At 45.3% G+C, this 23493-nt stretch overlaps 1 protein-coding gene across 1 annotated transcript; it reads left to right on the top strand.

Moving 5' to 3' along the window:
- The first annotated feature begins 861 nt into the window (after positions 1 to 861).
- On the top strand, positions 862 to 6446 carry LOC119381215 (uncharacterized). The gene is made up of 3 exons (XM_037649162.2): positions 862 to 985; positions 1413 to 1506; positions 6097 to 6446. Exons 1-3 carry the CDS (start codon positions 954 to 956, stop codon positions 6355 to 6357), a joined length of 387 nt encoding a protein of 128 aa, XP_037505090.1. The 5' UTR covers positions 862 to 953; the 3' UTR covers positions 6358 to 6446.
- Positions 6447 to 23493: the final 17047 nt, after the last annotated feature.

Here is a 23493-nt window from a genome sequence, read left to right as displayed (position 1 = left end):
ATTGATTCGGAGACGACTGCTCTCGTATTTTCGCCTATAGCAACGGTAGCTAAGGTCGATGAATTCTCTTGGGAAACAATCAATGTGTGTCACGCGGTCGCGTACACCTCACACACCGTACAAGTCGCGTACGGTGCACTGACCGTCATTACAGTGTAACTGCTGTTCAGCGTAGTAGTTACCGGATTCGTGACCGCTTTCTTTACGGTCGCAAAAACCAGCGCTTGGGAAAGAACGTGAGCGTTTCTTTTCGCCTTATTTGCCACTCATTGCAGATGTTCACGAAAGGGGTACTTGAGAATTTATTGACAAGGTATATCTTTGCCCCAAGGTTGTAGTATACGTCAATAGGCGATGACGAAAGATAGAACCTTGGCTGAAGAAGTCTGGCTGCAATCGACAGCCACTAAAAACGCAAAAAAGAAGAGGCGAGGAGAATGTTACTGATAGGACAGTGTTTGCCGTATTCTCTAATATTGTTTAAAGCAGGGCCATACCCAGGAATTTTTTTCGGGGGGTGTTTGTGCGTAGAACGGCTCACTTTGGCAACTGGTGGTCGCTGTGAGGGCGTGCAAGTATTTTAGTGTCACCTGAAAAGTTAAGCGTGAAAAAATTTCGGGGAGTGTCAGAACCCCATCAACCCCCCCTTAGTTACGGCCCAGGTTTAAAGCCACTACCGTTTAAAGCTAGTGATGCGGTCGTTGAAGAAAACCGACATATAACGTCGCCTGGTGAATACTGCTTTGGGCTCGGCGGCTTCATGCAATACATACAAAAATAAATTAAAATTGCACGTGTTGATGCGTATATGTGTGTGAGAGTACGCTTTGTTGCATGACACAAACGTTTCATGATTCTTTATCTTGATGTCTAGGTTGTAACCTGTGAACCTTGATGCGAAGCGCTACCTAGGCCATGTGATCAAGAAAACGAAAACTTCCACACAGAGCCACATGAAGCCGTATGCGATGGTTCTACCGTCAACGTAAGTTTGCTTCCAGATCGTATATATGAACGCACATTATTCTAATATCTTCTGTGGCAGGTTTTGTTGTGCTCATAGGAGCGCGCACGGGGGGAGGGGTGGGGTGCAGAATCTGCCCCATACATTTACTTAGGGTGGGGGCTGCGATGAGTCTTCGCCCCCCCCCCCCCTGATGGGGAACCCTGCGCACGCCTATGGTTCTGCTTGTACAACGTGAATGGTTTGAGCAGATTACAGGCACTACAGGCCAGTGGCGTAGCCGGGGGGGATTTTTTTCCCCATGGGATGCAGAGCACAAAATGACAGTCGCCCCCCTTTATGTGTCCGGACCCAATATCAGATCAAGGAGGCGACCCCCCCCCCCCCCCACGAAAATAATTTCTGCCTACGCCACTGCTACAGGCGGTTCTGTTACATTTCTTTACAGCGCCTTGTTTGGATCTTCGTTTGGCAGCATGTTCCTCAAGACAATTGGGAGCAGCAACGCTAGCCTCCTGCTGATATTGGTGTTTGCCTTTGTGGTAAGTTCAAGTATACGTTTTTGATGTGACCGTTTCTTCAGTGATAACAGCACCGTGTCGTTCGTAAATGGACACTAAAGTAAAACAATGAATTGGTTTACATGGATAAACTGTACTCTGCGAACTCTAACGTAGTTAATTTCAGCTTCGTAGGTTTAATAACAGAGGAGAAAATCGAGGTCAAAGTTTCATGTTTAAATTTTGCGGCCAAATCTCCGCGCATGACGTCACGGATTTCAAAGAGTATTTTTCGTATTTGGGCGACATTTGCTCAACGAAATTTCCTGAAACTTCGTATGTTTAGTCTATGGCCCCCGTAGAGAACAATGTACTTCATTTTTACGGATTAGGACCTATGTAGAGCCTATATAGTAGACGCCGTCAAAGTCTATGACGTCACGGTGTTTGTTACGGGAATTTCAAGGGGGCGTCGCCACCCGCATTTTCTTTATGAGCGTTTTCTCGCTTACCAAGCGTCTTCACGCGGCAAGCGTGGTGACTTCGGAATTGTTAAAGAGTAATTAACTAATATGAAAAAAAAAATCGTTTTTCTCTAAGCTATACAAAATACAACGTAAAACAATTTAAAATCGTAATCTTCTTTACTTATTATTCGATATGAAACACTTTTATTCACACGTATCCGTTCTGGAGGATTCCAAGTGTCATAAAAGAATCGGCACACATTCTTATTTACTCCATCTTCCGTATAACCCTGGATGGATGGATGGATGCTATGAGCTCACCCTTTATAACGGGGCGGTGACATGTGTGCCACCAGGCTCGACAAAAAAAAAAAAAAAGAGAGCTTTTTTTTGTTTGTTTTTACGTTGACGTAATGCCTTGTCTACTACGATTACATCAATCTTACCATCGAGAAAAACAAAACAAATTCACAGCCCAGTTCTCTGCCCCTTACGGCAGAATGTCCTTCCATTTCCCACTATTTATTTCTGTCCTTTCTCTCTAGTTTTCTGCCACCAATGCTCTAGCCGTCTCTTACTTATTTCCATCGCGGGCTTGTTCAGCTTTCCATTGTTGTCCCTAAAACCCAAGGCCTCATGTACGCTCGTGCCCAAACGTACACCTGGGTGGATATCGCCACATTCAATCAGAACATGCTCCGTCGTTTATCTTACCGACAGCATGTGCATTGTTCATCTTCTTTACTGAATCTCGCTTCATAACTGCGTGTTCTAAGGCAACCCGACCTCGCTTCAAGCCGTAAAGCGTCTCCCCTTGAATTAACATTACCTATCCAACGCCATCTATGACCTGTAGCCTGTCCGCTAAACCTCAAGGTCTGATAAAATGGCGACCTTTTAAATATTTTTAGCCAATATTACACTCATGCGCATTGACAAATGGGATAAATAAGAGAGAAGCCATGGATAGGTTAAAGGTGCACTGACACCAGTTTTCGAAGGTGAGTTCCAGGAATGTAGCCAGGAGGGGTGGGGGGGGGCTGCAACCCCCCCCCCTCCCCGAAAACAAATTCTGGCTACGCCCATGGTGAGTCACACTACTGTAGAAATCTCGTGTATGCAGAGACGGCTCTGAGCAAGTGTGAAGCTCAGCAAATGCTGATAAGATCATTTATTTTGATATTAAATCAGTTTTTCCATGGCGCACCTACCAACATCGACACTAGCTTGACGTCAGGCTACAGCCCTCACGCAGTAGTCTGGCTAGTTCTGATGACGTCAGGTACCAAAACAGATGGCCGCTTGTGCGTCACCAAAACATTCAATATGGCCGCTTGTGCGTCATCAGTGAAGCCACGGTGCGGAGCGGCAGCGGAAACGTCACGATATCTTGCTCGAGAACGTGACGAGAAGCTCATACCGTGTTGTGACGTCAGGGTACGGTAGAAACCGAAACTAGTTTTTTTTTTTAAACATACTGTAATTACTTCTTCAGGGCGCACTCACGCTTAGCAGTACATTTTCTAGGCTCTCGAGGGCCTGGCCTTTCATATGACGCAAAAAAAAAAAAATTAACATTTTCGCGTCAGTACCCCTTTAAGCAGGTAGCGCTTCTCTTGGGACATTGCACTCCTTTATATAAAATTTTTGAAGGAGTGATTCTGACGAAATCGTATCCTGACAATGCATAGGTTGGGACAATACGTAGGCTGAGACGGCTCACGCCGTCATAAGTGAAAAAAATTTTGGATAGCGCTTTTACCGAGGCTTCTTAAACAAACGATGGCACAATTCATTAATCGAAACGCTGGAAATTTTTAACCTGATTTACGTAAGCGAACTGTACGTTATGTATCATATCGCGTGTAATGTGGCGCTCTTTCCGCTTCCTGTGTGATAACAAGGTTCCTGTGGGATAACAAGAGATTTGTAACATCGCAATAACGCAAGAACTTCGTATTTGGTGGCGAGTTGGAAATTACAAAATATTCCGCATTCGAGTCGATGCCAGCAGGTCTAATCGTTTCTCGCATAGCCGCATCCAAGTGGGACATTTCACTGTTAGAACTATACGTTCATGACTATTATAATGTGTAAATGTTTAAATAAGAGTTGATATTGTTTATTTTGTGAATGAGATTTCCTTGAATGTGATGTCCGCCTGCATGGTCCGATAACTTGTGTTATGTATGTATGTATGTATGTATGTATGTATGTATGTATGTATGTATGTATGTATGTATGTATGTATGTATGTATGTATGTATGTATGTATGTATGTATGTATGTATGTATGTATGTATGTATGTATGCTTCATTTTTGCACAGTTTCACATCGGAAAAATTTATTGCAGTAAGCGTGCGACGCTATACTAAAATTCAATAAAAGACTACATGGGCGTTGCAAGTTATATTAGTAAGGAAAAAATAGGCTTTCATAAACTGGGGAAGGAGGAAGGCATTAATTAGAAAGCGTTGAGCATACGCTACTATATATAACCTCGCTTTAATAAAAGAACAGTACAAAAACTTTATTCAGTTCCTAAAAAAAAAAAATGCCTCTCTCAGCCCCCCCCCCCCTCCCTCCTTCAAAAGGACATGTGGTCAGCTGGCGCTGAGCCGTGCTCCCACAAGGGTTACAGAGAGTAGTCTCACTTTCTTTCTCAATAACAATTTCTCTAGAATAAGCCTCATCGGCGGTCAGGATTGCGGATTTACCACGGCTCATTTCACCAGAAAGAAGGAAACTTTTTTCTTTTCTTTTTTTTTGACAACCACATTTGTGCGTCGTGAGTGCGAAAACGGCAAACAAAAGGCCTTTTGTTTGCGCGGCAGGTTTCCGGATAGCTGTAGTGCACTGTAGAGAGAATGAGAATCTTGTAAATAAGGAAAGAGTGGGGAACAGAAAATTGCGCAGTGTATTAAATGTCTCTCGTCCGGGAGGACACCTCAGCCGTGTACTATAGCACGGCCCGGACTGAACGTAAAAGCATGCTCCCGCTTCCATGTACTCATGTTGAGGATTTCCGAAACACATTTTTCGTCGCTTCAGTCTGCTGGAGACTATATTTATATAAGGAGCACGAGCACACAAGGAAAAAAAAAAACTGTTTTGTGAAGCAAGCATACGCAGCGCTGCCGACGTACGGGCTCATGCTCAGCAAACGCGACTACAGGTATATATACCTGTAGCGTTGAAGAAGTTGCGCTACCATCTGTGGCAATTAAATGTGCAGTTTTTCAGTAAATATATATTGTTATCTATCCACGTTTTAACACCCCGTTTCGCTTTTTTTTTTGTGTATGAATATACATGCAGCGCAAAAGGGCTTCAGGCAAGTTGCAACACGAACACGGTGCAAATGCAGTGTGTACAGCTCTTTATGGCAATATTTAAGTAAAGCAGCCCACGTTTGAGCAATGCCGCAGTGATGTTTTTTTTTGTTTGCAGGCAAGCGATCCCCATAAAAATAATTGCAGTGGCTTAGCTCGGCTATGCCAGGATATACGCAGCGTTAGCAAAGGTCCAGCTGAATATTCTTAGCTTTCCAGATTGTCTAGGATTATTAGCCTTCTTCTGTTCATTCTTCGTACGCTGAACAGCTAATTGCCAGGCAACTACTTCGGGATCCGATGAGATAAGCTTCTAGGCTCTTCTGCGCCGTAGAGCAGCATTTGCGCTCTCCTTCTCCATGGCATTACCCACCTGCAAACGCCAGTCAGAGGCGCTATCAAGCGGTCCCAGCGCAGTGTCAGACGGCGACTGCACAGCGAAGGCGAATAGCTGCGCGCGCGCCGGCGCCACTGTGTCTATGGCTACGACGTCACTCCTCTCGAACGCGGCGCAGACCAGCAGCGGCGAGCCGCGCGCGGCGGTGTCGGAGAGCGCGTGAGATGCCAGCTCCGGTGACCCAGCTGCGTGACATCACTGATCCTCGCGCATGCGCAGCACGGCTCATGACCATCCACGCGAAATCGGCTCCGGCTAGGCAAGTGTAGCTAACGCTACAAAAAAAAAAAATCTGAATGTTCTGAGTTAACAAAGTTGACCACAATTTTATCAAGCCCCGCAGACGACTACGTTGCGTTCTTATTTGTGAATGTCGTATCGCCCCATTCCTGTTGGCGTTATGTAGTGACGTACTTGGTGCTGACTTCTCTGCAGATCACGTATTCCATTGGCTACTTGTTCATGCGGAGACCGGATATGACGTGCGGTTCGGAGAGTGCGTCGTCGTGTCCAGCCGGCAGTGAGCAGCGTACCAAGGAAAGCAGCAGCAGTGCGAACGGCCCGACGAGCAGTTCCGGTGGCCGGAAGGACGAGACCACTCCGCTACTCGAGGGCTCCGGAGACGAAGACGACGAAGAAGAGGAGGATGAACACTCGTCTTCGGAGTCGGCAGCCAACGAGAAAGAAGCCAACTGAAGCTCTTATTTCGGCTCAATCTTCGTGCCGCACCTTGCGAGGTCTCTCACATATATTCAAGAACATGCAGTTGAGAGGGACATTAAACAAGAACCACAAAAAAAAATCACGCGTGTTAATAAATCAGTACTAGCCGCGGGAGAATATCCGAAAATTTCGAATATTAAAACGAATATTAATGCATTCGAATTCGCTTAGGAACGAATTTAAAATTTCCGTAATTTCGAAGTATTCGAAAAAAAAAAAATCACAGCATATCCACGGAGTGAATGATGATGAGTGGGCGAAGCTGCGGAGGTTCATCGGTAAACCGTGAATCTTCCGTGAATTCTGCCCAGTACATCATCACCGACGTGAGATCGGGCGCGTTTATACTAAAGGTTCGATGAGTTATGACGACTTGCAGCTCACTTTAATTTTACATGTACGCTGTGAATTTTCATTGTTTAGAAAACCATTGCTTTAGAAAACACCTTGCGTCTTTCGTTAAGCAGCTGGCGTCTTTTTCGTTTTGCTTTAGAAACATCTGGCGTTCTTTCGTTTTGTTTTTACAAAACATCTGGCGTCTTTCGTTGGTTTATTTCATCAATCAACGGCGTTTTGAACAAAATTTTTATTGTTTAATCACGCACAGGAGAAATCTCACCAGGCACTACCTTGGAGGTAAACAATGGCTGCTAATGGGAATGAGAGACAGAAGAAGTCGGCTTTTAGCTAACACTTACACTTCTACAGAGACAGAAGAATTCGGCTTTTAGTTAACGCGCACGCTGCGAATTTTTTATTGTTCAACAACGCACAGGAGAAATCTCCCACAGGCACCACCTTGGAGGTCAAAGGGTAAGACTTGTTACTCACTACTACGAGCACGACGAGGGACGAACGGGTGCCGCCTTAAGGAGCTTCGCCCCTAAAAAAACGAAGAGACGTATACCGCATTGATACTCTCCTAAAGAGGTGGCTTCACTACATTTGGGGCCGTTGTGCCATGAAACAAGCTTTCCAGGAAAAGTACGCACTGCCGCGAAACCACACTTGCAGGTTGAATGTGTATGTTGCCTGCAGCCGTATTCAAAAGCACGTGACAGGAGCCTATGTGGACTAAGTATTTCAAAATTTAAAGCGTACCATATTCTACCACCTATAACTTGCAACCTACTATAATTCGAATCCTGCTACTAAAATTGCTTACACTTCACTTCAAACCAAAAAAGGGACATTCGCACAAGCCTGGTTATAATTTTTGAAAATATTTGCAAGTTCGTTGGGTCAAGAAAAAATGCTCATATTTTTTTAATAATATGTGATATATACTATACGAACTATCTGATTCGAAATTATTCTACCAGACCACAATTCATTTTAACGCAATAGCGTTAAAGAGCTCGTATCGCAGAAATTCCGCCGTCGGCGTCGGCGCCATTGGTTGTGACCGAAAAATCGAAAAAGCTGCAAATAAAATATATAATAAAAATGTTGGGTCCCAGTGAGAATCGAATCCAGGCCGTCTGCGTGGCAAATAGGTGTTCTACCACACAGCCACGCCTCTGCTTGGAGCTGCACTGAAAGTATAACTTTCATGCTTCCCAAAAATACGCGTCCTGTATACAGGTGTCACAGTACGAGATGTAATATCACAGTAGTATTGGGTGGTTCAAGCGTACATTGCCATCGGGCGTCACACCATGTCAATATCATAACGACTTGGTGGTTTAAAGACAGCCACCCATTACAAAAGGCACACACATTACTGCGCGTATTCCCTTAAGACCACGTAGTGGGTGAATCGCAGCTTCGAAAAAGTTTCTCGCGCATAATTGCTCCTGGTTTAAAGCATGCTACCCATTACATAAGGCACACACCTTATTGCGCGCATTCGGTTAAACACTCGTAGCGTTCGAAGTGCGCACTAGGGGCAGGATATCGCTATCGCGTTCAACTCTTAAAGGCGAAGCTTAAGCGTCCCCCAATTTTTGAATTCGCTTTGAACCTCAAATTTACTATTCACCCATCCCTATTAAGTACCCTAACACAATGTCAAAAGCACCAATGTTGCGGCGACAATACGCTTGGCGTGCCAGAAAACGCGAGGAAAGAAAATGCAATCGGCCACGCCGCTTTGAAGTTCCTGCACAAACCTGCCACGACGTCATATAGATTTCATCGGTGTCAGCTGGTCATGGCAAGCTTCAGAAAGTTTTATCGTGTCGGTATGGCCAAAATACTAAAATACATTTTTTTTTTAAATCGGTGACGTCCCCGCTGATATTCATGTGCTGGAGTTTCGGCGCCAAATTCAAAAACAAAACTTTGATCTTCATATTTCTGAGATGTAAATTAACGACAATAAAGTTCTCAAATAAACATTTATCATCCTAAACTCCTCTGGGGCTGTTCATCAGCGTCATTTTGCTCTTCCTGTCGTTACATATCATGTTGAAAAGATTGAAAACGTTTTCTTACGGAAACTATATATAGTCACGATATGATTATGAGCGGCGCCGTAGTGGAGGGCTCCAGAAATTTCGACGTGCACCTAAATCTAAGCACACGCGTGCCTCCAGCATTTCACCTCCATCAAAATGCGGCCGCCGGGGCTGGGATTCGATCCCGCGACCTTCGGGTCAGCAGTCGAGCACCATAACCACTAGACCACCACGGCGACTAATTATATATAGAACAGTACTGCTGCGATCGTTAACCTTGGTTTCTGCGGGTTAACTTTGGTTTCAACCAGGAGTTACCCAATTTCTAGCTTTGGAGTCGCGGAAGCACCGATAATGCATACTAAACAATGACACATTCTTTGCAAATGGTACCTTCTTAGCTAGGTTTCGCAGTGTATGTTTTGTAATATATGGAAATAACTCCTCAATAATTATGCCTCATTCGGAATTCTCACTTTCCTCGAGGTCTTGCAGAAAAGGACTCGTAACAATTCCAGCTGCTCTACTGAGGGTTCTGTTGGCGGGTATTACTTTATGTCTTCGCGTGCTAAATGATCTCGTAGAACCAAATAACTCGGTAGACGTGAATTACTTCCAGCAAACGACCGGAAGGAAAAAGAATTTCACTACCTTTGCGGAAAGGCGAGTTCTGGTTGACTCTCTTGCAGCGCGCGTGTTCGAATCTCAACTACTTTCTAACAGTGTGCTATGTCTAGCAACGGCGAGGCAAAATAATATAATAAAAATAAATAAATATTAAGACGATTAAGATAGAAACAACAGTTAAGCAGAGAAGGAAACGCGGTCTTACTATATATAGTTGTGATCATGGGATGTCAAGGAAGGGTAACATGGAACAACCATTCAGGTACGCAAAAGCGATATCTGCTGTAAACGAGATTTCGAAGACTATAGTATTGTGGTATGCTACGTATTGAGCGACAGGTAAACGGAGTGTTTCCATGCTTGACGTTTACTGACGTAAATATCACGTCGTCTCTCTCTTTCTGTCATGGTTCGCCCCGTAGGAACCATGTGTTCTTCCCCAAGAGGATCCATCGTTGGGCTGCGATCAGCACCGCCGGATGTAAAGATATCTCTCAGTGCGCATCGACCACCAGGGCTTCTTGCAGGCACGGCGTCGCCTCGGGCAGAAAAGCTATCCCAGTAAAAAACCCCGTGAAACTCAAACGATACCACATCTGCAATCGCTACTAATAAGCGTGAAATAAAAAGTAGACAAGTTTTGCATATTGCCTAGCAATAATAAAACAGCACCACCACAGCACTGTCAACGAACCTGTCTGCAGTATATCTATTCGAAATAATCGTGGTTCTCACTAATTTGTCACCACGATGGAAGAGGTTCTCAGGTCACCTGCACCGCGTTGTATTCAACAGGATGAATTAAGCTGATGGTAGGTATCATTCTATTCGGTAAGTCTACTCTTCTTTATTTCCTTTCTCGTGTTTGAGCTCGTGCTCTCGTGTCCGAGCTGCCTAGAAAAAAAGGTGCGTTGCTTGTGAAACTTGCGAATGACTAGCAGACATTGCTACACTTGACATCTGCGTTTGGTTGTCTAAATGCAATGGTCAGCTTATGCACCCGGAACCAGGGCTGGGCACTATCGCGATAGTATCTTGGAGACACTTTTGAGTATCTGTATTTCTGTATCGAGATACGTTAGCAAACTGTGTTTGTATCCCAGCAGTTAAATGCTTTTACGGTGTATCGGTTATATCGCGATGCAGTGCAGGGCATGGACATCTCGTTACTTTTTTTGTCGCAGATGAGCTGACGTGTTTCCGATAGGGAAGGAATACCTTTTTTTTCCTAATCCAAGCAAAGAGCGCTGCCGGTCCGCGTCACACTGAGGGCGGCGAAGGGTTCCCACGCGCACAGAATGGCCCATGTGCTAAAGTGCCCGACGCCGTCGACGGCAGAATCGCGGAAGCAATATTGTCATCCTCTGCCGACGAAAGTAGCTGTCTCTCAAGGTAGGTATATAAGACACCCCGATTTCTTTTTTTTTTTTTTTGTGGCAAGCCATTTCAGGAGTTCGCGAGTCTTGTGTTGATGCCGAGCCGACGCTGTCTAAGTGACAGCCTATTTGAAAAGCTGCTGCTGATTAAGTGCAATTAACGCAACAACAAAACAGAAATGTATACATTTTCGTAATCTACTAGTGTTCGCTAGTGATTTGAGCGATATACTCGCCTCGCAAGGTTCAATACGCTGGAACATTAATCACAACCTTATCCTGCACCTAAAAAATGCCATAACGGAGCATCAGTATCTCCGAAGCAAAAAAAGAAAGAATATATATATATATATATATATATATATATATATATATATATATATATATATATATGTATATATATATATATATATATATATATATATAATATATATTCCTGTACCTGTATTTCGGAATGCTTTTCTGCCCAGCCCTGCCCGAAACAAACTAAATAACGACCTTGCATACCAGCGAAAAAGATTTCCGGAAAGGGGGGGAGCGGGGGCGGGACATACTTTTTTGATAGCCTGACATTTTATTGCTGCGTCAAGTAAATTTTACAAAGGATAAAAAAATTTGCAGTGGCTTAGCTCGGCTATATAAACGTAGCGTTAGCTAAGGTTCAGCTGATTATTCCTAGCTTTCCTGGTTGTCAAGCTTGTCCGCTTTTCTGCGCGCTTAGCAGCATTTGCGCTCTCCTTCTCCATGAATATACCACACTGGCAAACGCCAGCCAGCCGGTCTGACAAATGGCTAACCTTCCGATCCTTCCGTTTTTTCTTTTCCTCCTCCTCCTCCCCCCCGCTATATGTATACCCCCACTGGTACGTCTGCGCATGTGCGCAAAATGAGAGGAGCTGTCAAGCGGCTCCGGCGCAGCGTCAGACGGCCACTGCGCAACGGAGGCGCGCAGCTGGGCGCGCGCCTGCGCCAATGCGTCTGCAGTGGCTATGACGCCACTCCTCTGGAATGCGCAGACTGGCGAAGCGCACGGCGGCGGGGGCGGCTCCGGTGCGCCAGCTGTGCGCCATGTGACGTCACTGCTCCTCGCGCATGCGCAGCACGGCTCTCGAATTGCCACGCTAGAGCCACGCGAAACTGCTCCGCCTCGGCCGGTGTAGCTAACACTACAAAAACAATTCTGGAATTTGACGTGCCATAACCACGGTACGGTTGAGGCACGCCGAAGTTGGGGACACTAAATTAGTTTTGACCACCTGGGGTCCGTTAAGCCACCGTGGCAATGCGGTCACCATAACCGGGGGTGCTATTCTGGACACTGTCAAATACCGCCATATTGTCAAATTTCGTAAAGGCGGCATTTTACGCCAATCAGAGAGGCCGTAGCAGCTCTCTGGGCCAATCAGAGTTGACCAATGGCGGAATCTGACACATGGCGGAATTTGAATATGTCCAGAATAGCACCCAGACATCCGAACCAACGTCCTCGAACTTAGCGGTGCAGCACGAAGCACAGTTTACTTACACGCCACTGCAGCACGCCTTATCGCCCTTCCAGCAATTCGTGTAATTCGTCCAATTCGTGTAAAGATTCACAGTGCACTACAGGAAAGCGAATCGGTCACGTCGTTTGGCATGTTACTTGTAAACGCTGGCATGTATCAAATCGGGGAAGAGAGATGACCGCTGCTGTGTGCTGTGGCGCGTAGCCTTGCGCCCGCATAAAGCTACTGTATATGCCAGGGGCATAGCGGGAAAGTTCTTCCGGGGGGGGGGGGGGGTTCTACCATACTTTATGTATGTTCGGGTGTGCATTTGTATGTGTGCGTGTAATATACGCAAGCAAAATCGCCCCTGGTATATGCTATCTTTATGCAGCAGATTTGCCAGATTTACGCTTAGGTCCGCCGTCTTGCCTTACTAGCAACCGCAGCTATACGGCGAAGCCGCACTCCGTTTTTGCATGCGTCAAATCTGGCGTGTCGCCGACCAGCGATGGCAAGTGTCAATCAAGTTGGCTCTCAGCGGAGGCATCGGAGAAAACAAAAAATACTCCTGAACATCCGATTGCCCGCAATGCCAGGTTGCTGGCGGCGTTTGAAAACAGGCGTGTAACTCTGCTGCTTAAATGTAGCATGTACAGTACTCCCGCAAAGGTAGCCAGAAGATAGCGTCATGCTTGCCTGCTTCTTAAGAATCACCTCCACTGAGCGAACAAATGCGCGAATAAATGTAAGCAGAATTCAGTGTGTTTCGGATGAAGTTGGGCGTGTCACGTGCATGAGCCCTCGCATTAGCGCTATGTGCTGAATGTGGCCAAATTAACGGAGAACCATATAGGAATGTATTAAAAGACCGTCACAAGAGAAGATGGAGGCGAAGGTGCTACATGCTGGACAGCGTCCATATTTCGGGCTCGAGTAGGGCTTTGCACATAACCTAACCCCGGTCTGAGTTATGGTGACTTCGGGCTACCGTAGCTCGTCCCACAGGCCGGACACGGGATTGGGCTATCGGGAGCCCGTGAAAACTTCCATTGCGGCATATCAAACAAAATCTATTCGCGAAAACATACTAGTGGTGGGGAGGGAAGGCGTTTCGTCAACGAAAACATCCTGCATAAGAATGGCGTTTTTCTTATTTCGGCACTTGCCGCCCACAAGCATGACAAAAGTTGTGGCATGATGACGATAAAGCTGTTGAAATGAGAACCGTGCTTCGTTCGGCTAGCGTGTGGTTTGAACGATTTTGGTTGGAAGTTACCGCTACCGGGTATGCAGCACTGATCAAAGAGAGTTGAAAACAAAACAAAAGAAAAAACGCCCTTCGTGAACACATTGCGGACACTATATTTACTTAATAATTGTTATTCAGGAAGCGATTACTGTATAAATATATTGCTAGAACAACTTTCTTAAAACGCAATGCTGGAATACAATATTTAGAAATACAATATTTAAACCTAGACAGGTACATTGCACTGAGGGGCCTATTCCCTCAATGAAATAAGCAAAATGATCAACTGGGTACTAGACTGTTTCTACCATCTTTAAGTCTAGCGATCTTATAAGGGCCCTGCAACAGTTTTCCAAGAAGTCGTCGAGTGGCTTGACGAATCGACTGCCGTAAAAATATTTAGAATCCGTCAGGTAAAGGGCGGAGTTACAGTGATTCGACGCACGCTTCAAGCGCTTTCTCTCTCCTTTCGTTCTAGCGAGCACGCTGAAAGCTACGCAGGGAGGGGGATCACAAGGGGGCAAGAAGATGCGTCCCTTCGTCAGCGCGCCTCATGACCTTGAGCGCTTTCTTTTCGTTTTTTTTTTTTTTCATCGAACGTGCGGCTTACTTTCAGTGTGATCGCGAGCGAGCGCACGGGTCCGTCGCGGCATGCCACGGCAGCCGCGCTAAATAAGCAGCTCACGATGCTCAAATCAGCCAATGGCCGTGGGCTTTGGGTGTATGGCGCGGTCATTTGGGTTTATGGCATCATTTGTCGAGAGAAGAAAGAACGAACGATAGCCGACTTTGAGAGTTAATTGTAAATTCCAGGCCGCGTGCTGCGATAAAATATTTGAGTCGCGTGTTTTCAGGAGCCTCGACTACCGATCGGCAGCGTTTTCTGACCCTGCTGGAAAGGTGTTGCGGGGCCCCTTTAAGTAATGGTTTCGGGCAGATCACACGCCTTGTGGGAATCGATTTCATGAAAAGCAGTTAAGCGAGTACCTGCTTGTGCCACTTTTTTTGGCTTTGACTCAAGTTTTACGAACGTGAATCGACATGCCTGTGTAATTTGAGTAAGTCGGATACACTAAGTGGCCTTTGCAGTCAACTCCGGCAGCTCGCCGAAGTGAATCGCAGAGTCCACCTAGAAAGAAGAGTGTAGTTGAGATCTGCTCCGCCAGGGGCCGCAACGATACCATTTGTTCTGAAGAAAACCGCCTGTTTCAATTGACTTATTCTATTAATTGTCAATAATTTTCCTGATTGTTAATTGGCCCTTACCTAAAGTAAACTTATGCTCCGATATCACATCTATCCTAGAAAACTCTTAACCTGAACCATTAGCTCTGTTTATATGGGTTTTTATTTTTGTATTGGGGTTTTGGCCCATTCGAGCCAACGCTACTCTTCCGGTTGGTTGGGGGCGAATTCCGGCATGCTCGTTGAAAAACATAATGTCGCTAGGTGCTAGCGCCATAAATATAATCTGCCTGTTAGTCTCTGGTCGAGAATGTTAGTATGAAAACATACTTGCTCGCGCATGCGCAGCAACTATTCTGCACGGTGTCACTTACTACGCTGCCAATGCGTTATGAATAACCCATGGCCCAAGATACGATGTAGCTTTTCAAAATACTGCTCAGGATATTCTTGTCATGTTCAATATGGACGCGAGTGCCACGTGGAAGTATGGTGTTCTAGAACGCCCCTTCTAGGACACTGTAGTGGAAGTACCTAAAGTCCCTAGATTTTTCCTTTTTACTTAAGTAGCGACAACTGCCTCCTTTCCCGGCCCTCTCTCACGCGCAGCTGGCGTCCGACGCCATTTTCTTCCTAACTTGGAAGATTTACAAAGCCATGTGCGTCTAAGTACATTAGCCACGCATCTTTCAGCGGACAATATGCTAACGCGACGTGCCTTTCTCCTCCCGTCAAACCCCTGTCATTAGTGAATGGGGGATCGCGTTTCACCGGGTGCTGGAAAAGCGTTAGGAAGAACACGGCTACCGAAAACGAGCGTTAGCCAATGAGATTCGTCGACGGCGCTTCAATGGTTGTCGGTACTTAAGAAAGAACAGGGAAAAATCTAGGGACTTTAGAAGTACCTATCCCCGCATGAAAAAAAAAAAACCAGTAGGTTTCCGGAGGCACTGCGTAGGAATTCTCCACGCTACTCGACCCCCCCCCCCCCTTCCCCCTCCGCCACCTACTGACACGAAGTTCCAAACAGCGCTGTGTCCTCGTGTCTTTCTTTACACGCCCGTCTTTTCTTGCGCTGAGACATAAGATGGGAAATTCCAGCTTAGCCCACGTGAGTGACTATACTGAATGGGTCAAAAGGTAGACAGGTTTTCGCCGGCAACCTTGCAGGTGTCTTTTTTTCTTAAAGTTTTTTCCGTCCGTCCGTTTGTCAAGTTTGGAAAACAGATGTGTGTTCAGCACTTCGACCCTCTCCCTCCCCATTCTCTTTACAGAAAGAAAGTCTGCTAAGCCCGTACACGGCCGGACTAGAGCGGGACGCGCGCACTTCCTGGAAGTGCGCGCGTGCCGCTCCTCTAGTCCGGCCGTGGCCTCTGTGACCCTGCTATGATCGAGTCACATGATGGACTAGGGACTTCAGGTGGAACCGTGCGTTTACCGAGGTTCCGGGTATGGAACAAGCACTCAACATCCCCCCTTTTCCCCCTCGCTACGTTAACTTATCTCGCTTCTGAAAACCCTTTGTGGGCGCGCGTGAATAGAGCCTGTCTTTTTTTTTTTCGGAAAGCAGGCCCGAAGCATATATCGCATGTACTCGTGTAGTGACTGCAGTACTTTTTTTTTTAATTTTGCGATCTTGACGACATGCAGCCTTTACACTGCGAGCTGTATGATTGCAATATTTGCGGCTTTATTTATTTATTTCACAATACTGTCAACTCTCTTGCGAGAGTTGTTACAGAGAGGGTAACGTAATAAAAACAGAAAAGAACATCATTCGCAATACACAAATACCGGTTACATCAAGGTCAAGCGGTACACTCGCACAGATAGTCTTCCAAGGTCTGTTCAAATTTGGACAAATCGTTCTGTTCGACAACACACATCGCGCAGTACCAAAGTATTTCTCTGTCTTTTTTTTCAAAAAGAAGGCAAACTATCGTTGTCATAACACATTACACTGTTCGTGTGATGTACGCAGTGTACATCTAACTTTCATAATAAAATATCTCTAGGACACACTACCTCTGATCGTGGCGTGTGCTTCTCTTCCTCAATTTCAGAGTGCCGAATTTCGTTTGCGGCTCTTATCGAAGTGTATACGGAGTGTACGCCCATCATACAAGCATAGGTGAGAGAGCATAGGTTCAATACGCCAGAGCGGACAAATATACACTAGGCATTGATACATTTTTGTGATTATTTCAGTAACATCAAACTGAACATTCCTTGGTCAAGCGCGCCATCAAGAATGAGAGTGAAAGAGAGCGGAAAGGAGAGGCCAGTTCCCGAAATATGAGTACCCAAATCCCCGAAAGATACCTTCTATTTAGTTGATAATTGTGATCTACCAAGAGATTATAGCAATGAGGGTACGCTGATATAAGAACTATTTTTGTAGAACTGTTCTCCTAATCCTGAGCAACGTCGCTTCTTTTTATTTTCCCAAAGAAATCAGTTGAATAATCAACTAGGCTACTACAATATTTCCAGAATCGTTATGCCTAGCGACAGTATTGAAATAAAACAGTAAGTAAAGCAGCATGCTACTTTCTATAAAAACTGCAGCTGCCGTATAATTGTCACCCGAATTACAATAGTATGCTACAGTTGAAAACGGGATAGCATGAAGAGCAGTGAATTCATTCATTCACAAAACTTTATTAAGAGTCCTGAAGCCCGGTCTTTTCAGACCGAGGCGGGCCGCGTCCACGTCGGCACCGTTAGGCCGAGCCTTAGGGCGCCATCGTGAACCCTCTGGACAGCCCGTAGTTGATCCTGATACGAACAGCTGGAGATCATCTTCTGCCAGTGAAGCCATTTTTCTTCGGGGTTGGCGAGAGTCGCGGGACAGCCCGCCAGCATGTGTCTGATTTCAATGATGCCACCGCATGCGTCACATTCTTTTCTAATTTCACTTTCAGGGTGAATTTTTGTTACAAAATACGGAGTGGGGTACGTCCCAGTTTGCAGTAAACGTAGCGTGACTGCCTGAGCCCTGTTCAACTTTACGTGTGGCAGTGGGAATTGTCTACGCCCCAAGTAGTAGTATTTAGTGATCTCGTTGTAGGTTAGTAAATTATCTTTATGATCCCCGGAATGGTAGTGGGCGTCGGTTCGGTTCTGACCGGCACGGCAAGCGAGTCCTCGTGCCAGATCATTCGTCACCTCGTTGAGGTTGACCCGAGCCTCATCCACTTGTCCCATATGTGCAGGAAACCATCGGATTTCAGTTTCTATAGGTTCTACATTGCCGATAAGTTTAACAGCAGTCCCAGCGACATAGCCCTTGTCAAAGCTCTTAATTGCTGATTTGGAATCGCTATAAATGTAAGACCATTTCGGTTCCTGATAGCTAAAGCAATCGCGGCTTGCTCCGCCACCGTTGATTCCTTAGTGAACAGGGTGACGGCGTCCCGTATCTCGCCCTGGCTGTCGACCACCACGGCCGTGTAGGCCTCTTTGCCTTTGACCCAGGCGGCGTCTACGAGGGCTGCCTCTTCACCTACCTGTTCAATTTCTTTCAATAAAGCTTTCGCTCTCGCCTTTCTCCTGCTAACATTGTGCTCCGGGTGCATGTTTCTTGGGAGAGGGGTGGTTCTGATTGCGGCTCTAAGTTCCGCGCTCAGCTCCACCTCGGCCTCCTTCGGGGTCCTCGATCTATTGGGGTCTGTCCCGATCGCTTTGAGTATAAGCCTACCCGCGCGCGTTTTTGTCAGTCTTTCCTGCTGCGCCATCTGTTGCGCTTCCGCCATCTCTTCCATCGTATTATGTACGCCTAGGCTCATGAGTTTCTCGTTCGAGGTGCTGTTAGGTATACCTAAGGTAATCTTAACTAGCTTTCTGATAATAATATTGAGCTTTTTCAGCTCCGCCTGAGACCATTTGAGTAGACCTGCTACGTAGGTGAAGTGACAGAAAGCGAAGGCGTGTACTAGCCTTAAAACGCTGTCCTCACCAAGGCCCCTATGTCTGTTTTACGAATCACGTCATCTGAGAAAACTTACTCTTGCAGACAAGATTACGATGTTAGGACTCGCGCATGTCGTTTTGGTCATTCATCTTTTGAGAACATTGCTCGTGACATTCTTAATATGGTTGGTGCAGACGAATATTATTTCTCGAATAAGGGAACAATGAGGTTAAGCCTAATCAGCAGTCGTGGCAAGAGGTAGCAGAAAATGGTTCAAAGAGGACGTGAAGAGCAACGCATATATAGTCAGCTAAGCACTTGCTTGCTCGAGATAAGGCGTTCGGATAAATTTTCGTATGATATGAACTCGTTTTTTTTTTCTACTCGCAGTAATTTCAACACATATGCGTTTTTTTCCCTGTCAGTAATCATCTACCACGTGGTTATCTTCACGCAGTGACATACGTCTTATACAAAGCGTGTCTTAACGGGAATAATTAATGCATCACTCTATGCACCAGAGCTGAAGTACAAAAATAACGTTCCCGGTGAGGAAAGAATCGGTCGCCTTCGCCGTGAGCGCATCTCTAGCAGAAATCAGTGTTGGCGGTAACGCGTTACAAGTAACGGCGTTACCGGTAACGCGTTACTTTTTTCGGTAACTTAGTAACGTACTCGTTACAATTTAGAAACTGTAACGGGTAACGTACTTACGTTAACATTTTTCGGTAACGTGTGGTGTCACGTTACTCGTTACTTTTTCATCCTGGGGATGCAGTCTTAGAGCTCACCCCGACAAATTCTTTTGTCGCAGCGTCGGACTGCTGTCGGCCTCCAAGGAATTGACCAAGAAAGCGCGGGCGGAATCGCTTTTCTTTTTCGTGGAAATTGTTGGGACCAATTTCTTAAGACGCGCCGACTCCTTGTGTGGAGGTTTTGGCCATCGCCACACAAAGCTTGATGAAAGCCGCATAATTCGCCATGAGAAACTGTACGGACATGCTTCTCGTGGAAGTGGATGTAGCAGGTGGATTGCTGGCACCTGCGCCTTTTCGTGCCCAAATGACAGGCCGGCCGAAGAGAAAGCGCAGGGGCTGGTTTACTCCATACCACGTGCTGGTCGTGAAATTTTGTACGTGGCGGAAACAAAGAACTCCCCCGAAAGGCTGCGACAACATAAAAACGATGCCCTCAAGTTCGCGTGACAAAGGAGTACACTCGCTGAGCATAGCATGGTAAACGACCACCGCATCGAATTCGACAACTCCCACGTCGTCGACTTAAACGGCTTTCTGTGGAATTCGGGCCGATCCAGGCGACAGCCGGTAACGTCAACCGGTCTACAGGTGCGCTGCCGATCAAGAGTCTGCCTTATTGTGGAGAATTGGCGTGACCCCCGGCTGGAAGAAAACCCTGAAAAAGAGTGCGAGCGGGACACGAAACGTAGAACTTTTTCTTGTAACGCAAAAAAAAAAAATTTTTTTTTTTTACTCACTACCTTAATACCGCTGTCACACGAACAGCCTTAACCGCGGTTAAGCGAACTACGGTTACGGCTAACCACGGTTACAGGTAGCTACACGGCAGACATTACCGCAGTTAGTGTACTAATCGTGGTTATTGCAAACGGGTGATTCCACGAGAGATCGACACGGATCCGAAAACAAATATTTTAAGTTTAATTGAGTATTTTATATTTTATGCATGTCCCATGCCAGTAGCCCGAAAAGGAACTTAATTTCCTTATTAACTGCATAATTTACGAGGGAAAAATATCAAACACATTCAATCCGGAGGGACCAATTTCATTGCCTGTCGTTCTCGAAAGTTCACGACGCTGTAAACAGAAATATTATCGTTACAAAGAAGATATTTTGTGTATGAAATGTATGCGCAAAAAAGAGTAAAGTAAGATTGTTTGAAACTTGTAGAGCTAAGGAAACTTTGTTTTTGAAAAATGTCTAAATATGCGACGTTTTATAGTAGCTACAAAGTTGATAGGCCTATCAACTTTGTTTTAAAAAATAAATTTTGCTTTTTCTATCTGCAACTGCAGCGAAGTTTCTGGTTATTGAACTCCTCAGCGAGTGAGGCTGATCCTGAACACCCTCACATAAACGCTCGCAATTTTTGCGGTAAATATACAGGTTAAAGTGAACAAGAAATGTTTATGCACAGATATTTTTTTACGTAACTAGCCCGTTTAAGCATTTCTTTATTACTACAAAATTCGCACATTTATTTTGCTAGCAGAAGCACACCATCAGAATTATTGTAAATTTCTTGAGATTTCATTGATGCTTTCTTTGCGAATAGCGTTGATGATTGACTCTCATATTCTGTATAATGTCACATTGACAAAAACGCCTTCACCATGTGTCAGAGTCAGAAGCCATCACACGTAACTCTAAAGGCAACTTTAAGCCCCTATACCATTGCTGAGGTCCGGTACATTTGTGCAAGTAATACTCATTAGATCAGAATTTTGGGTATATTCGTTGTTTGGGTTAGAAGTTTTATGTGAAACAAATTTCAGATTTAAATTATTGCTATTGTGGGTTCGTGCAGCAAAGACACATCGATTATAATTTATGATTGCGGAGTAACGGCAGAGGTAACGTCCGTTACTTTTTTTCGGTAACGGTAACGGTAACGCGTTACATTTTTTTGTAGGTAACGTAGGGCGGTAACGCGTTCCTTTTTTTATGGTGTAACGGGTAACGTATTTAGTTACTTTTTTTCAGTAACGCCTACAACACTGAGCAGAATATAGGCTTTCCTGGGGATTCTCTTACTCTGCATGCAGGAACGCATTTTTGAGGCGAGATGACTCATAAGGAATATAACTCGTCTCGCCCGTGTGATTTCTGTGCTTAGTTATGACTCTTTAAGCTCTTCACATCCTTAATTCATTGTGACTGATGCCATATCTTATCTTCGTAACCATTCGTCTACTCTAGCAGAACCAGGACCATTCGTGCTACGTTCCGCATGACCTGCTCGAGTCTGCTCCTTCCTCTTTAATTAGTCAGAATACATAATCCAACCACTTCTAGTCTTCATGCACACAGCCTAGCCCTCGTAAATACGGTAACGTCAAGTATGACAAATAGCGCGCGTAAGTATAAACGGTATGGGCCCGTATGGCGTTCTGCGCATGCGCATTTCGAACCCGGTATTCTGCTACGCCCGTTTAACTAAAAACTGCATATTAATGCAATAATCCTCCACTGGATACGTTGTCGTTCATCCTTTACCTTATTTTGAAGTTTCTAATCTATGCACCTCTCCAGAAGCACCACTGCAGGGTTACATGTTATTTATTTAAATATATTAAAAAGTTTTCTTTGTGTTTTTCATGATTCTTCGATTTGTAGTCCGCGGTGAGTTGATATTGACAGGAAGTGCTAGTTAGTATCGCTTCCTTCATAATATCTATTGCGTAGATATGTGCTAGTTTTCGATAACGAAGCACGAAGTCGTCAGTTTTGTACCCCTCCTCTATTTTATTTTCTTGACCAATAGGTCCTCTGAATCAATGACTCAGTGTCCTTGACTTGTAGTTAAGACGAAAACCTGTCGATTATATCTGACTCACCGCAGTGGGTCAGATATGGGCTAGTGCAAAACATGCGGGAGCATAGGCCTGCTATCTCATGCTTTACAGAAATAAGCCTGATTAGTCATGCTTTCCTTCTTTTGAAAGCCTGGTGCCTGTCCGGCGGTTCCAGGAACCATATCACGTAAAAGTGTCCCCCCCCCCCCTCTCCCGCAGTGTCAGTTTCTGGGGAGATTTTCGAAAAGCCTTTGTAGTGCACGGGAACCATTCGCTTGTATGTAGAGGGGCTCGTAAACGACCTTGAGAAAAACAGCCTGTGCAAATTTTTGTTCCACGGAAAACTAAAGTCCCTAGATTTTTGAAGCGCCGGCGACGAATCTCATTGGCTAACGCTCGTTTTCGGTAGCCATGTTCTTCCTAACTCTTTTCCAACACCTGGTGAAACGCGTCCTCCATTCACTAATGACAGGTGGTTGACGGGAGGAGAAAGGCTCGTCGCGGTAGCATATTGTCCGCTGAAAGATGCGTGGCTAATGTACTTAGATGCACATGGCTTTGTAAATCTTCCAAGTTAGGAAGAAAATGGCGTCGGACGCCAGCTGCGCGTGAGAGAGGGCCGTGAAGGGAGGCAGTTGTCGGTACTTAAGTAAAAACGAAAAATTAGTGGACAGGTTATACCGCATGTGCTCGCGTGTAACGACCGCAGTATTTTTTTTCTTTTTTTTTTTCTTGAACAGGTTCGGCACTAAGACATGGCGGACAATTTCAGGGCAATACTTGTGGGTTGGCGAGAATTACCGAAATATTTATTTGTTTCAACCGAGGAAAAGCCATCGCTGTGATAATATAGAATATTTTTCATGTGATGTACGTAGTGTACATCTTATTCTAACAATTAAAACTTTCAAGGAGACCGCACGCACCAGCTCGGACCGATGCGTGTGCTTGTTTTTGTGCCTCGAATTCAGAGCGGCGAACATCGTTTTCGACTCGAGTATGGCCCGAATGCAAGCCTTTATAAACTCATCCCACTCGCCTCTTACATTGCTAGCTGCGCCACATAAACATGGAACGTGTCGACTACGCGAGAGCCGATAAAAGATACGCGATGCGTTGATATGTCTTCATCCGTTTGAATACCATCAAATACACCTTTCCGTAGTCAATAGCACCACGATCGTGGCATGCTGTCGTTATTATAATTAGTGTACTACATACGACACACACAGTTTTTCTAACAAAACATTTCTTCGAAAGTGAGGACTCGTACGTGCCCATCTTGTGTTGAATGAGCTGAATTCAGTAACGCGTGTT

This window comes from Rhipicephalus sanguineus, chromosome 2 (genome assembly GCF_013339695.2).
Source record: "Rhipicephalus sanguineus isolate Rsan-2018 chromosome 2, BIME_Rsan_1.4, whole genome shotgun sequence".
In the NCBI taxonomy this organism is placed as follows: Eukaryota; Metazoa; Arthropoda; class Arachnida; order Ixodida; family Ixodidae; genus Rhipicephalus; species Rhipicephalus sanguineus.
The sequence above is the reverse complement of the archived record's forward strand: the minus strand, read 5'-3'. Positions and strand labels throughout refer to the sequence as shown.